This window comes from Balaenoptera musculus, chromosome 1, assembly GCF_009873245.2.
Source record: "Balaenoptera musculus isolate JJ_BM4_2016_0621 chromosome 1, mBalMus1.pri.v3, whole genome shotgun sequence".
Classification (NCBI taxonomy): domain Eukaryota; kingdom Metazoa; phylum Chordata; class Mammalia; order Artiodactyla; family Balaenopteridae; genus Balaenoptera; species Balaenoptera musculus.
This window is the reverse complement of record NC_045785.1, coordinates 117,717,127-117,733,048: the sequence shown is the minus strand read 5'-3', so window position 1 is coordinate 117,733,048 and position 15,922 is coordinate 117,717,127. Positions and strand designations below refer to the sequence as shown.

Genomic DNA, 15,922 nt, shown 5'->3' with positions numbered 1-15,922 from the left:
CTACCACCCACCCCAGGGCTCTGACATCACCTCCTCTTGACCAATGAGTGGAGGCCCAGCAATGGGTGAGGATGTGAATGTCAGCTACCTCCCCCACCCCAGCTCTGTGGTTGCAAAGATGCTCTAACAGGAAGCGGGTTTAAGGAGCTGCACAGCTTCCTGCCCCCCAGGGCTGAGCAGGGCGAGAAGGGCGAGTGCCAGGCCCGGCCACGAGACACAACTTCTTGCCGGGGTCCTGGCAGCTTCCTCTTCCACAGCCACTTCCGTGTGGCCGGGGCCCCAGAGGCAGGAGCTGCTGCCCGTTGCCCAGGCCACCCTCCACCCCCAGTTCCGAGCCCTGCCCCCCTGGGGCCAGGCCAAGCCCAGAGGCTGGCTTGGGATCCCATGGGGGACTAGTAGGGCAAAGGTCTTAGGGGACAGAGGTGGCCGGGCCAGAGCCCTGGGGCTCCGGCCATGAAGTCTCGGCAGAAAGGAAAGAAGAAGGGCAGCTCGAAGGAGCGGGTGTTTGGGTGTGACTTGCAGGAGCACCTGCAGCACTCAGGCCAGGAGGGTAAGGAGGCCAACCCGGAGCTGCTGTCGGGTGGAGGGGGAGGCGTGGAGCTTCTCCAGCCTGATCTGGGCTGAGGGTACAGAAGCAGCTTCCAGGAGCTCATGGAGAAGGGGCAGTGGCTTGGGGTCACCCCCAGGAAGCTGATGAGCAGGCAGGGCAGGAAATGTGGCTCAGCGAAGAGCCTTGTGTGACTGCCTGGGGGTGAAGAGACTGGTGATGAGAATGGGGGCACCGAGGGAGCACTGACAGGAGAGGAGGGAGAGACTGGAGACCCAGGAGAGGTAGAAGAAACAGAGGTGAGAAGATGACAGCTGGGGGACAGGAGAGGAAGGCTGAGGGGACAGGGTCAGGAGATGAGTGGCTGAAGGGGCATGGATGGTCCTTAGGTCTGAATGAAAAAAGACAGGAGAAGGGCCCCTGGAGAGCCTGAGGATGGCACATGGGGAGGATGGGTGTTTCCTGGTTGGAGGAGACGAGGTTATGGGGCTCTGATCCCTCTGCAGCCTTGCTGGGCCACAGGTGCAGGGTGGGGATAGTCCCCTCCCTCAGTCTCTCTGATTCTCCGGTTTTCTCTGTGCAAAGGAGAAACAGGTTCAAAGTGGAAGGTGAGGGGAGAAGCTGCTAAAATGGGAACACCAGAACCGTAAGAGAGATGGCCTGAGGCCTGGTGTGAAGATGGGGGTAGAGGGTACAAAGGAGGGTGGGGGTGAGGACTGTCTGTGGAAAGCATCCTCCCTGAGTTACCTTGGAGGGCGCTTGGAAACGCCCAGGACCAGGGACAACACTGGCTCCCAGCTGTGCTTGGTGTGGAGTAGACACTCAAAAACATTTCTTGATTTGATTTGGAATTGAACGCAGGTATCCTGACTGCCCAGCCCAGTTTGTTTTTTGGTACTTCGACCTCCTCCCAAAGAAGGGCATGATTTCTCCCCCACCTCCACCCCAATCTGTCATTTCCTCTTTGTCCTCTGCTCTGGGCTGTGCGCCTGCAGTGGAGGGAGGGTGATGGTGGTTCCCAGCTCATTTCCTGCTCTTAGCCCCGCCCCTGTGTCCCCAGACACCTCCTTCCCCTTTTCTCCTCCCCCAGAGGCCCCCATCCCACTGACCTCAGTTAAGGGAAAGCCCAGGCCCCAAGGAAGGGTGTTAAACAGCCGAAGTGGCTTCTCTGTGCCTTTCTTTCTTTTCTAACAGGGCACAGCCCAGCCGCCAGCGTGGGGTTGACTCCTTTACAAGGGATGCTTCTTGAGAATGATGGCTCTTGGGTGAGGGCCACATGATTTAATTGGGGCTGATGTTCTTCCAGTTCTCTGCAAACCCTCAGTTCAGCCTCCTCATCCGGGTGCTGTCCTTCCCTGTGGACCCCCTGCCAACCTCATGTTGAGACACTGAACTCACAGCCAGCCCAGATCCCACTCCTGTATCCCTTCCTGGCCTCTGTCGGCATTCCCAGAAGGTGAGGGACATGTTCTCCGGAAGGGATAGGCATCTGGTTGCTGGGTCCTGATCCTAGTGAATCCCAGAGAGAGAGAGAGCCAAGCACCTCCTGCCCTTCACCAGAACCTCACCTGAGTCCAAGGGGGGGAGGAGTATCTTGGGCACCAGAGCAGCAGTGGCAGCCGTCTCTCCTTCTCCCAGCTCCTCCTAGCATAGACAGGTGGAAAGTGGAAGGACAGAGAGAGGCCAGTGATGGCTTCTCTCTTTAAGCCAAGATCCAGCAAAAATGAAAGCCCAGGCCAGGAGAGCTGTGTTTGTGGTTAACTTATCCTCCCTGATTATCTTGGTTTCCCCCATCGTTGCAGCTTTGCTCCATCTCAGCACCCTCTCCCAGCTCTTTGCCCTAGGTGAGTCTCTTCCTCCCTGAGCCCTTATATGAATTGAGTTCTTCCTTTTCCTAATATTTAGCTCTTTGAGATCTTGTTCAGGTTTCCAATTCTCCAGTTTCCTAAGCTTCAGGCCCTCCTCCCTGACCCACCCTTTGACTCTACCACCCCAACTATGTTTCTAACTTTTACCTCTGACCCCATTTCTCTTATCTCTGTCTCCTTGACTCCTCCATCCCTCTGATCCTATTATCTCTTCTCCCATCTCCTTGACCCATTTCCTCTATGGCTCTGACTCCTTAGGCTCTCAAATGCCTTCTTTAAAGGCATGCCTTCTTCAAAGGCCTCCTGTGGAGACTCAAAATCAACAGAGAAGGATGGGATGGAGAAGACCTGGACTGATTGCAGTTACTGTGAAAACAACCTGGGGTTTAGGTGACAGCGAACTATTTATGAGTCAACAGAGTGATGGCCGAAAGAGTTGGGGTAGCATTATTCACCCAAGAGTAGAGCAACAGCTTGAACCAGGAGGGTCTGCCTCATTTCTTCATTCAGTGCCGGGAACCTGAGGTCAGGGGACCCTGGCAAATGGGCAGAGGTCCTGAAGGGATGGATGGTGAACTGTAGAGCCCGGACTAAGGTGAGGCAAGAGAGGTGACTAGGGTGCAAAATGTAAGGAAACTCTCACACTCAGGGCGAGGCAAGTGAAGTCCTAGGTGCGTCTTTCTTAAGGAGGCATTCACTCTCAAGATCGTGCATGTGCACAGTTGGCACTCGCACAACCCTAAGAGTGAGTGCTTAAATTTTGCAGCCTTGATGCTTTCCTTGTCTCACCCAAATCCTGGCTCTGGGGTGCAGGAGGGTAAAGGGTGTGGACCCCAGGTCATATAAAGAGGGTTTAAAATAGTGTTTGATGGATTTATTGATTTTCTTCAATCTGTATTTCTAACTTACTTAATTCCACAAAGAGCTTGAGATGGATGACTTGCAAAACCCAAAACTTTACAAAAAGAATAAATGACTGAAGGAAATGAGTTGAAGGGAAAACAGGAAGGGTAAGATCAGTACCTAGAAATGCATTTCAGGTGGTTCTATACGGTTCCAAGATATGGGCTCTGAGCTTCCTGGTAGTTAAAGAGGTAAACATAATCAGGTATGAAATTCATAAAGCCCATAAGAAAAAAATAGGCGGTTTAGGAGAAGCACAGCTTTTTCTGACACTAACACATGACAGGAATTTCTCTGGTGAGTCTCAGTTAATTGGACTCAATGTTTTGTCTTAGGCAATATTCTCTATTAAAGCTCCAGTTCATTGACTAATTCACTGAGTAATTTAATAAGCATCTTTTGAGCACCTGCTCTGTTTCAACACTGTGCTAGACGCTGGGGAGGATGTTACTATTTGTCAGAAGGTATAGATACAAAATATACAAATCATAACAAAGTACAATAAGTACTATGTACAGATATAAACAAAGGACCTTGGGAAGTATAATACGGATGTAAGCGAAGGGTTCAGAATTGGAAGTGATGTCTGAAGTGTGTTTTGAGGAATGCATAGGGGCTCACCAGGCAGAGACAGAGAGGAGGGCATTTCCAGGCAAGGGAAAACATGAGTGATGGTACCAAGGCTTGTTCAGGGAGTAGGAAAGTGCTGGATCATAGGATTTATTGGGGGAGCTGTCTGGAGCTAAGGCTGGAATGGCAGCTGGACCTGGTTTGTGAAAGGTCTTATACAGTATACCATGCTGAGGAGCTTCTATTTTATTCTGTGTTTGTAAGCTAAGCATTGAAGATTGGGGTGGAGCAGAGTGTGTACGTAGCAAAGGATTTAAAGCATGGAAGTGCTTAAAAAAAAAAAGAAGTAAAGCATGGAAGTGCTTTAGAGAGATAACTATGTGGCCTTGTGGAGATGAGATTCAACACACGGTTTCTGAGGATTTCCCACAACTGAGACACCATGACAAATAAGATGAGGAACAGCAGGATGGGTCACACTTAGATCTTGTCCTTAAGGAGCTTACAGTCTAGTAACTGGGAAGGGCTCCGAAGAAGGGAGAGAGAATACAACTTTTTGCACTCTTGGATTTGAATGCTGGCTCTAGCTGGGTGATACTGCACACTCATTACTTCTACGATCCTCAGTTTTCATGTCTAATGCATAGTGCTTGGCATATAGTTGTTTCTCTCCTGAACTGACCTGTCTGAAGGTCTGTCACAATTTCATGTACCTTCCTATGGCAGATCTAAGATCCATGCATTCGCTCACCAGAAGAGGTGCTTCACAATAATGCCCATCAGCTCTGTTCCATTTTGGTTGCAAGAGCTAACGTTCCTTTATCTTATGTAAAGTGTTACGTAAACGCGCTTTCGAGACCAGTCCTTCACCCTGAGTCCTCTTGCAATCACATCGCTGTCCCTTTAAAATTTCTGTAATAGCAACTAGTAATTACAGAGAGAGAGAATTTCAGGTCAACAAAGGCAGAACTTTCTAACAGAAATGGGCAGTCTGGGGAGGCAGTGAGCTCCCCCTTACTGGGGGAGTTTATGCCGAGACTCTAGACCCAATGGGCAGAGAGATTGTAACGGGTTGGCAGGCTGGACCTGATGTCCTGCAAGAATCTTTCTGACAAGTTTTTATTCCACGAGCTTTGCCTTCAGTCTTCCCAAGCCCCCTTCCCTGGCACATCCATTTCTCAGACCCCCTGTAGTCTCTGACCTCCCAGACCTTCTGATTTCTCTTTCTCTGCCCCATCTGTGTTCCCAGTGCCCCAGGTGCTAAGGAGCTGTGCAGAGTTTGTGGAGGAGTATGGAGTGGTGGATGGGATCTACCGCCTCTCAGGGGTCTCTTCCAACATCCAGAAGCTCCGGTGAGTCAGGCAGTGAGGGGAGGGCTCTGTGGCCAGGAGGCCAGGAACCATAGGGGTGAGGGGATTTGGGGAGAAGGAAACATAGATGATAGATACTGTCCAAGGGAGGAGCTCTAGTCTGCTCGGGAAAGATTGACACCATGCCCCACACTCCCCACAGGCTAGCCTGCATGCATGCATGTGTGTGTGCACACGCATGTACACACACACACACACACACACCCCTCCCCTCCCACATGCACCCACCCAGCTTTAAAAACAAATTTAGATATAATTCACATGCCATAAAATTCACCATTTAAAAATGTATAATTCAAAAAAAATGTGTAATTCAGTGGTTTTTAGTACATTTACAAGGTTGTGCAACCACCGCTGTCTAATTCCAGAGCATTTCATCAACCTCAAAAGAAACCCTGTACCCCTTAGCAGTCACTCCACATTGTCCTTCTCCCCCAGCCCCTGGCAACCGCTAGTCTACTTTCTGTCTCTATGGAGTTGCCTATTCTGGACATTTCACATAAGCGGAATCATATAATTGTAAATTTCTGTGTCTGGCTTTTTTTACTTAGCATGTTTTCAGGGTTCATGCATATTGTTGCATGTACCAGTACTTCATTTCTTTTTATGGCTGAATAGTATTCCATTGTGTGGCATTATCACATTTGTCAACCCATTCATCAGTTGATGGCTATTTGGGTTGTTTCCACCTTTCGGCTGTTATGATTAATGCTGCTATAAACATTTGTGTACAAGTATTTGTGTGGCCATATGGTTTCAGTTCTCTTGAGTATATACCTAAGAGTGGAACTTCTGGGTCGTATGGTAACTCTATGTCTAACTTTTTAAGAAACTGCCAAACTGTTTTCTATAGGAGTTGCATCATTTTACATTCCTACCAGCAATGTATGAGGGTTCCAATTTCTCCACATCCCAGCCAACACTTGTTACTGTGTGTCTTTTTGATTATAACCACCCTAATGTGTGTGAAGTGATATTTCATCTGTATTTGCATTTCCCTAATACCTAATTATGTCGAGCACCTTCTATGTGCTTATTAGCCATTTGTGTATCTTTGGAGAAACGTCTATTCAAATCTCTGCTCATTTAAAAATTAGGTTATTTGTGTCTTTTGAGTTGTAACAGTTCTTTATGTATTCTGGGTATTAGACACTTATTAACTCTATGATTTGCAAATATGTTCTCCCATTCTGTGGGTTGTCTTCACTTCCTTGATAGGGTCTTTTGGTACACAACAGTTTGTAATTTTGATGTTAAATTGATCTATTTTTTTCCTTTGGTTGCATGTGCTTTTGGTGTGTCATATCCAAGAAACTGTTGCCTAATCCAAGGTCATGAAGATTTACACTTATGTTCCCTTCTGAGAGTTACACTGCTCCATCTTTACACATACCCAGAAACACACATTTCGGCTCATTCCCCCACTTCTACCGACTCCTACATGCCCCTACATTGCTACTCACACCGACTCTACATCCTGATATGTACCCTTGTTCATGCATAGATCCATTCACCTATCCACTTACCCATCTCAACATCCACTCTGCACGTTGACAGACACAACGCCTTATACTTGCTGCCTCACGTATACACACGCCCCAACCTCTTCCTTCCAAGATTCATACATGTTGACCCTTGACCCTGCCTGGAGCTCATCTCTACAGCTCTCCCTAGGTGAGGGTCCCTCAAATCATAGATTTAATGTAGGTGAGGGTCCCTCCATCTCCCCAGACCGTCACCACTCCTGACCACTCTGCACCTCCCCAGGCAGGAGTTTGAGGCTGAGCGGAAGCCAGACCTGCGGCGAGATGTTTACCTTCAGGACATTCACTGCGTCTCCTCCCTGTGCAAGGCCTATTTCAGAGAGCTGCCAGACCCCCTGCTCACTTACCGGCTCTATGACAAGTTTGCTGTGAGTTGAGTGACAGCGGGGTGGGGGGAAGAGAAGGCTGAGGGTGACCTCTGTGGTTTTGGCATCCCAGATGTGTCCAATGCCAGACCGAGTTCTAGGGATCCTGCATGACAGAGACCACATGAAAATGAAAAGACCCCTCCCTTACAAGTCTCGTAGCCCTGCTACCTCTGCCCTCCCCTGTCCCTCTGCTCTTCATTGTTCCTCCTTTCCCTGCAAAGTGCACACAGTGCAGGGTGAGATTGGGGGAGAGGAGAGGTCAGACAGAGAGCAGAAGCTGGAAAGCCCTTGGAAATCACCTAGACAGGAGCTTCCCTACATTTAAGGGAATGAGAACCCTTTTAGGAAGTCAATGATTTTTTCAAGCGTGCCCTTCCATGAACTGTGATCGTGTGTTCAACATCTTTTGAAAAAGAAAATACATGACAAAAGCGCTCTCTTGAATTGAGTAACACTTTTAAATTAAGTTGCATTTTATTGAGCATGACATCACTTAGACACCCTGAATACCAGGGCATGCCATTCAGCCCATACAGGACAGAATGGGTGGGCATGGGCCTTCCTGGACACCTTGAAATCAACTCCATGGCCCCTGGGGCACCCACAGGGTGGAACCTGATGTGTTCCAGAACCAGAGCACTACTGATGAGGATGCGAAGGCAGAGAGTGGCAGTGAGTGGCTCAAGGTCACAAAGCTATTAAGTGGCATAGCCAAGATTCATCGGCAGGTCCTGTGGGACCCAAATTCTACGTCAGTGTGCTTCAAAGATTCAACCTGGGGGATGGAGTGGAGTACAGCACAGACTGTTTCTGAGAGTTTGGCTCAGAACTCTGGGGAGGAAGCAGGGGCAGCGCTGGGTCACTGACTCCTGCTCCTTGATTTCAACCAGGAGGCTGTGGCAGTGCAACTGGAACCTGAGCGCTTGGTCAAGATCCTAGAGGTGCTTCGAGAACTCCCTGTCCCAAACTACAGGTGTGTGGGGCTCCTTCCCACCCAGAGTCCCGACTTACCCCACTCAGCCCAGCCTCTCTCTCCACCTGGGGCCTTGACTTGTCACTTCTCTTCCTGCTCCCACACCTCAATCCTGCCTCTGCCTGAGTGCTCCCTTTGTGAGCTCTACCCCATGACGCCCCCTTTCTGCAGGACCCTGGAGTTCCTCATGCGGCACTTGGTGCACATGGCCTCACTGAGTGCCCAGACCAACATGCACGCCCGCAACCTGGCCATCGTGTGGGCTCCCAACCTGCTGAGGTGGGTGCGTGTGTGGGGATCCTGGCAGAGCCTAGCCCCTGGGGAGCTGCTCGAGGATGGGGTGTGGTTGTGTGGGTGCACTGGAGAGGGGTCTCACCCGGTGAGAACAGGAAGTTTCAGGATCACATTGAGTGCGATGGAGCTCACCCATGTGAGCCCCTTCTCTGAGCTTGAGTAAAGTCCCTAAGGACAGAGCCTTTGTGCTTTCTTTTTTTCTTTCTTTTTTTTTTTTTTTTTTAAAATCAGCTTGTCAATCCTTGTTGAGATTTTTTATTTTTTATTTATTTTATTTTATTTATTTATTTATTTATTTATTTATTTATTTTTAATTTATTTTATTTATGGCTGTGTTGGGTCTTCGTTTCTGTGCGAGGGCTTTCTCCAGTTGTGGCAAGCGGGGGCCACTCTTCATCGCGGTGCGCGGGCCTCTCACTATCGCGGCCTCTCTTGTTGCGGAGCACAGGCTCCAGACGCGCAGGCTCAGCAATTGTGGCTCACGGGCCCAGCCGCTCCGCGGCATGTGGGATCTTCCCAGACCAGGGCTCAAACCCGTGTCCCCTGCATTAGCAGGCGGATTCTCAACCACTGCGCCACCAGGGAAGCCCTCTTTTTTTCTTTTTTGTCCACACTGAGTGGCATGCGGGATCTTAGTTCCCTGACCAAAGATCGAACCCGTGCCCCCTGCAGTGGAAGGACGGAGTCCTAACCACTGGACTGCCAGGAAATTCCCAGACCTTTGTGTTATCTTACACTGCATCACTTAGCTCAGGGACTGGAGCAGGAAGGGGTGGGGGGGATCCTTGTCAAACGTTTGTTGAGCAAATGTCTTGGAGAAGTGGGCTGCATGTCACTCCCTGTGGTGCAAGGCAGACTATGAGAAGTCCTGAGATTCGTTATACACAAGGCACCCTGGTGTGCAGAGGAGGTAGAGATTAATCCTGAGGAGGGTGTCCAAGAAGGCTTCCTGGAGGAAGTGGCCATTTGAGACTTGAATCATGCATGTAGATTAAGAGGTGGAGATGGGGTTAATGGCATTCAGGGGAAAGGGTATAAGATATTTTTAGGGAGAATTCGAATGGGGAAGTGTGGTGGGGCTGGGGGAGAATAACTCCACACCTCCACAGGTCTAAGGACATAGAGGCCTCAGGCTTCAATGGGACAGCAGCCTTCATGGAGGTGCGGGTGCAGTCCATTGTCGTCGAGTTCATCCTCACACATGTGGACCAGCTCTTTGAGGGTGCGGCTCTCTCTGGTCAGTGTCCTTCCAACTCACCAAATCACCACTCTCTGTCTGGGAGTCATGTCAGAGTTATAGAGAGCCTCCAAGATCATCTAGTTCAGTCTCCCTGCTTTGCAGATGACAGAACTGGGTCTCATAAAGTGTTGTTGCTTATGGTCACGTGGAGAAGACCCTGCAGAGAGAATGGTGCAGTCAGGACTTGAGTAGGCCTCTTCTGCTCTCCGTCCAGGGCATAACTTGACCTCTTAATCACCATCCATCCTGGTTCTCAAGGCTAGTGAAGGATCATTCCCACCCCCGACCCGCTGGGCCAATGTCCTGGGATCTCCTGGCTCCCTTTGGCCCTGAGGACTCCCTCTTGAGGAGCTAGACACAGAGGGTCTGCCTCCAGGTATATCCCTAGCATGGTAGTTGGTGAGTGGGAGGGTGCAGTGAGGAGCTCGGTACCCATAGCCCTCTCGCTGTTCCTGGCTGGCCAATTCCTCTTCTTTTCCTAGGTGGTGAGGTGGAAAGTGGATGGCGATCACTTCCAGGGGTCCGGGTGTCAGGCAGCCCCGAGGACCTTATGCCTCGATCCCTGCCCTACCACCTGCCTAGCATCCTGCAGGCTGGTGATGGACCCCCACAGATGCGGCCTTATCACACTATCATAGAGATTGCAGAGCACAAGTAAGGCCTTCTTCCTGGGCCCTCCTCCCCTGCACTGGCCACCAGGCTCCAATTGCAGTGATTTCTCCATCCCCTCCAGGAGGAAGGGGTCTTTGAAGGTCAGGAAGTGGAGATCCATCTTCAATCTGGGTCGTTCTGGCCATGAGACCAAGCGTAAACTTCCACGGGGGGCTGAGGACAGGGGTAAGTCTGGGGAGATTTAGGGGGAGCTCTGCTGAGGGTGTGCCAGGCCCTGGCTCTACGCACGTCCCTGTCTTGCAGAGGACAAATCTGATAAGGGGTGTCTGCGGCCAGCCAAGAGCATGGACTCACTGAGTGCCGTGGCTGGGGTCAGTGATGGTGAGTACAGGTGTGCACTCGTGTGTGTGTGTGTCGGGGCGGGACGCGGGTAGTGATGGCTAGTGACTGTACCTCCAGGGAGGGAAGGGGGTTCCTAAGTAGATGTTGGTGGGGTGACCTCTGACCTGCTGGCTGTGTAAGGTTTGCAGTAGCGGCTAAGGGAAGCTGGGCCTGGTGTCTTCCAGGCTAGAGAAAACAGAGGGCACTCTCCAGAGCCTTTCTGAGGTGTCCAGTCCCCTTGCAGAGGCTGTTGCCTACCTCTCTCTCCTCCACAGAGCCAGAGGGGCTGGTGGGACGCAGCAGTCCTCGGCCAGGCCCACTGCTGCTGGCGAGCTTGGAGAATGATTCTGTGGATGCAGCAGAGGGTGAACAGGAGCCTGAGACGGAGGCACTGGGTGGCACGAGCTCTGAGCCCGGCACACCACGACCTGGGCGGTCAGCAATCCGTGCTGGGGGCAGCAGCCATGCACAGCGCCGTGCCGGCGTCCACATCTCGGAGCCCTACGATGTCAACCTCCCACCACACATCAGTTCTATGCTCAACATATCCCCAGGCATCATCTCTAACGTCTCCTTGGCCGGGTTTGCCCGTGGTCTTGAGTACCCCACCCTACAGCCCCGGCCAAACCCTGGCTCTGGCCCTGGCTCTGGCCCTGGCCTTGGCCCTGGCCCCCCAGGTGAGGATTCAAGGATTGCCCAGAGCTGGGAGAGGGGACTAGAACGCTAGGCTGAGGCTCCCATGCTGGGGAATCTGCTCTGGGCTTTGGGTGGTTATCTTTAGCTGCCTCCCCGGATTCAAGATTGGGGGAATCCAGTAATATTATCAGGTTGTGTGAAATTCTTGCAGAGAGGATCTCTGGCAGCCTTAGATCACTGATATACCCAAGAATGGGGATCTGTGTCAGATATATACAGCAGGGATTACTAAGTACAAAGTGGGAATATATCATAGATGATGGTAATAATAATAATATTAATACTAATAGCTAACATTTGTCGAGAGTTTATGATGTGCTTTGTTAAGGACTTTGAAGGCATTAGCTCATTTCATTTTCTCATAATGTTGACACAGGTATTGTTGTTATCCTTATATTACAGCAGTGGAACCTGAGACTTAGGTTAAGCAATTTGGTAGGAGGTGGCAGAGCTGGGATCTGATCTTTGCTCTGATTCCAGTTGCTGAAGTGTCAATAATGAGAAGTACTGAGGCAGCACTGGGTACTGGGTAAGGATAAGGGCTATAGAGTTAAGTAGTCTTGGATTCAGATTTTGGCTGTGCCACTCATTGTTTGTGTGACCGTGGACAATTCTCTCTGAGTCTCACTTTCCTCATGTATAAAATGGGGATAAATACCCTACATTATAGGGTTGTTTTATGGAGAAAATAAGATAATGCATTATAAAATGTATAGCACAGTGCTTGGCACCTGGTAGGAGCTCAATAAAGGTGGCTATAAGCCAATAGTTAGGGATATTGGTCTGAGAGGATCGGCCACATGGAGTATCTATGCTGGGAATGTTGGGCCCATACTGTAGCAATGCTAGGAAGACTCACATTGGAAAGGGTCAGGGCTGGTCTTGACCTTTGTATTCCTGGGACTACCTTTCTCCCAACAGATGAGAAGTTGGAGGCAAGTCCAGCCCCAGGTCCCCTGGCTGACTCAGGCCCAGCGGACATGACCCCTGCCCTGGAGGACTGCCTGTCCCAGGAGGTGCAGGATTCCTTCTCCTTCCTAGAGGACTCAAGCAGCTCAGAGGCCGAGTGGGTGGGGGTGGTGGATGGGGAGGTGGCCAAGGCAGGACCATCAGGAGCAGCCTTCTCCCCTGGGGAGGACGACCCTGGGATGGGCTACCTGGAGGAGCTCCTGGGAGTTGGGCCTCAGGTAAGGAGGCGCTGTGCTGGGTTTGGGGGTGCTAAGGAATCCAGAGGGTGGACAGGGCCACCTGGTCCTGAGCCACGATGCTGTGCTTACAGGTGGAGGAGTTCTCTGTGGAGCCACCCCTGGATGACCTGTCTCTGGATGAGGCGCAGTTTGTCCTGGCTCCCAGCTGCTGTTCCCTGGACTCTCCTGGCTCCAGGCCTGAAGCAGAGGAGGAAAGTGGGGAGGAAGTCTTCCTGAGCGCCTATGATGACCTAAGTCCCCTTTTGGGGCCTGAACTCCCGACCTGGGAGGGTTCAGGCAGTCTAGAGGAAAAGGGAACAGGGTCTGGAAGACAGGAGGCTCCAGGACAGGCTGAGGGAGAACAGGTGTTCTGGGAAGTTGAGGAGGACAAGGAGGCTGAGCCTGGAAGTAGAGGGGACATCAGGGAGGAGGCTGAGGGGAGCCCAGAGAGTGAAGTGGAGGGTGCAGAGGCCAGTGAGGACGGAGTGGAGGCTGAGGGAAGCCAAAAGGTGATTGACAGTTTGAGCGAAAGATGCGGGGAAGAGAGAGAGGAGACAGAGGCCAAGGGAGAGGAGTCCAAAGGTCAGCAGGAGGATGAGAGTATGGAGGAAGCTAAGGGTGTGGAGGAAACAGGAGGGGAGCAGGGTAAAGACCAGGGGAAGGAAAGAAAGACTGAGCGAGAAGAAGAGGCTGAGGAAGGAGATGAAGCCCAGGGAGAAGCCGGGAGGGACCCAGAGGATGGGGCCCAGGAAAACCAAACTGCTGAAGAGAGCTGGGAAGTTGTACACAAACAAGAGGCTGAAGGAGGCAGAGAAGATGAGGTCAAAGGGCAGGGGGGGGATGAGAACCAAGAGGCAAGAGAAGACCAAGGAGATGGTGAAGATAGCAGAGTCCCAGAAGAAGCAGCTGAAGGAGGAGCAGGGGAGGTCAGCAAGGAACGGGAGTGTGGAGACGGAGAAGCTGAGGGAGACCAGAGGGCTGGAGGTGACCATTTAGAAGAGGGCTCCCTCCCTGAAGTGTCACCTGTAGAGTCCCTGGAGGTTGACAGTGCCAAGGAGGGCAATGCCCAGTCCTCTGAGACAGAACAGGCAGCCCCACAGCCACGCCGGCCAGAGGAGATGGATCCTGAGGGGCAGCCCAGTCCCCTCGGCTCAGCTGGTGGTGTGAGCATGCGCCTGGCTTCCACCCTGGTTCAGGTCCAACAGGTCCGCTCTGTGCCTGTGGTGCCCCCCAAACCACAGTTTGCCAAGATGCCCAGTGCAATGTGTGGCAAGATCCACGTGGCACCAGCAAACCCATGCCCAAGGCCTGGCCGGCTTGATGGAACTCCTGGGGAATGGGCCTGGGGGTCCCGAGCCTCCCGCTCCTCTTGGAGGAATGGGGGCAGTCTTTCCTTTGATGCTGCTGTGGCCCTGGCCCGGGACCGCCAGAGGACTGAAGCTCAGGCAGTTCGGCGGACCCAGACCTGTACCGGGGCTGGGGACTACAGCCTCATCCCCAAAACCTCCCCCTATAGCATGATCCCTGCCTATTGTCCTCGGCCCCTTAGCTGTCTGGAGCTCCCGGCTGAAGGCACAGAAGGGTCTGGACCCCGGAGTCGGTTTAGTCTGCCCCCGAGAGAACCCCAGCTCCCTGAGCCCGTTACGTCCCCCCAGCGCCGATCGTATGCATTTGAAACACAGGCTAACTCTGGGAAAGGTGAGGCACTGTGATTAGGGCCAGAGCACTGGGCAGAGGGGACAGTAGCTGTCTCCAGGGTCTCTCTGCTGTCTCTTCGGCAGCTTGAGCAGCTTTAGTGCCCAACTTTATAGGTTTTGGCCCTCCAGCTTCTCTTCATGACTGTGGGAGGCACGTCTTGGTCCGTTTACCTGAGGTTGTCTCAGACACAAAGCACTTATCCCTTACGAGATTCCAGAGAAAGTCACCAAGATCCTGTTCCCAGAGAGTGGGGTCATTGGCCAAAGGGAACAAAGAGTAGGAGGCAAACTTAACGGTTTCTCAACGTGAAGAATGAAGGCAGAACGCCAGTCAAGTTCCTGCCCTCTTAGGCAATGAACCTCTCTTCATGGAAGTCCAGAGTAGAGGCAGGAGTCAGGGCCAGATCAGAGCCTGTTACATACAAACACTTCTAGAGTTACCCATCCTTGTTCTACTCTTGGGCCCTGGGACACCTCTTGCTCCTCTTAACTCCAGATTAGGAGGAAAATGTGCAGGAAACTCTTTGAATGCGGAGTATTTGTTGGAGGGACTGGCTCCCTTCCCAGCTCCCCCACCCTCTGCCTCCCTGCGTCTCAAGGAAGAGAGGACTTGTATAGATCTCTCTGGCCTCTCCTTTCTCCTTTGGAATAACTTCCTATTTTAGGGAAGGGGAATGGCGTCACTCAGGCCCTGGGACTGCTTCTCCCGACAGGCTGGGGCCACACGTCCCGAGGGGCAATGTCTCAGAATAAACGTTGTATTTTTACACATAAGTAGTGTGGTGTCTCATTATTCTTTTTTTTTTTTTTTTAAATTTATTTTTATATTTACTTTTGGCTGTGTTGAGTCTTCGTTTCTGTGCGAGGGCTTTAGTTGCGGCAAGCGGGGGCCACTCTTCATCGCGGTGCGCGGGCCTCTCACTATCGCGGCCTCTCTCGTTGCGGAGCACTGGCTCCAGACGCGCAGGCTCAGTAATTGTGGCTCACGGGCCCAGCTGCTCCGCGGCATGTGGGATCTTCCCAGACCAGGGCTCGAACCCGTGTCCCCTGCATTAGCAGGCAGATTCTCAACGACTGCGCCACCAGGGAAGCCCTCATTATTCTTATTAAAGTCTTGAGTGATACGTTTGACCAAACGTTGTGTTTTTCTTTTTTTATTATTTGGGTGCTCTTCCTAAGTTGTTGTCGTGAAGACCTGTAGCTAGAAACTAGAGCTGGGTTCATGGTGGTCAGGAAATGCGGAAGAGAAACTTATATTTACATAATGCTCATTATATGCCAGTAAAGGCTAGGTATTCTATGTGCACAGAATCTATGCTCTTGATTTTATTTGGTCCACCTAATAATTCTATAAGGTTGGTACTTGTAATCTCCATTTACAGCTGAGGAAACCAATGTTAAGTCAAACGTTGCCAAAAGTCTCAGAACTAAGAAGTGGCAGAGGTTAGGTCTGAGACCCGAGTTTGTCTGGCTCCAGAGTGTGAACTCTTCCTATTACACCACACTACTCCGAATCCATTAAGGGTAGGTCTTGACTGAAAAGAATGGGAATCAAGATACCTCTCACAGAAACTCTGAGCCTCACAAAAACCATAAGCCTTGGGGGTCTTTGGGTGACCGCTAACGCTAATACAAATTCTATGTATGCCCAGATATGTCCTAATCTCCAACA

At 51.4% G+C, this 15,922-nt stretch overlaps 1 protein-coding gene across 2 annotated transcripts; it reads left to right on the top strand.

Moving 5' to 3' along the window:
* Positions 1 to 180: 180 nt before the first annotated feature.
* On the top strand, positions 181 to 15,020 carry ARHGAP30 (Rho GTPase activating protein 30). 2 transcript variants are annotated; one of them, XM_036837268.1, is made up of 12 exons: positions 181 to 550; positions 5,138 to 5,240; positions 7,026 to 7,170; positions 8,061 to 8,143; positions 8,315 to 8,422; positions 9,547 to 9,674; positions 10,160 to 10,331; positions 10,411 to 10,514; positions 10,593 to 10,670; positions 10,946 to 11,347; positions 12,288 to 12,382; positions 12,646 to 15,020. In XM_036837268.1, exons 1-12 carry the CDS (start codon positions 454 to 456, stop codon positions 14,263 to 14,265), a joined length of 3,135 nt encoding a protein of 1,044 aa, XP_036693163.1. In that variant the 5' UTR covers positions 181 to 453; the 3' UTR covers positions 14,266 to 15,020. The 2 variants fall into 2 exon arrangements, with proteins under 2 accessions (XP_036693163.1, XP_036693152.1); XM_036837257.1 differs by having other exon boundaries at positions 12,288 to 12,553.
* Positions 15,021 to 15,922: the final 902 nt, after the last annotated feature.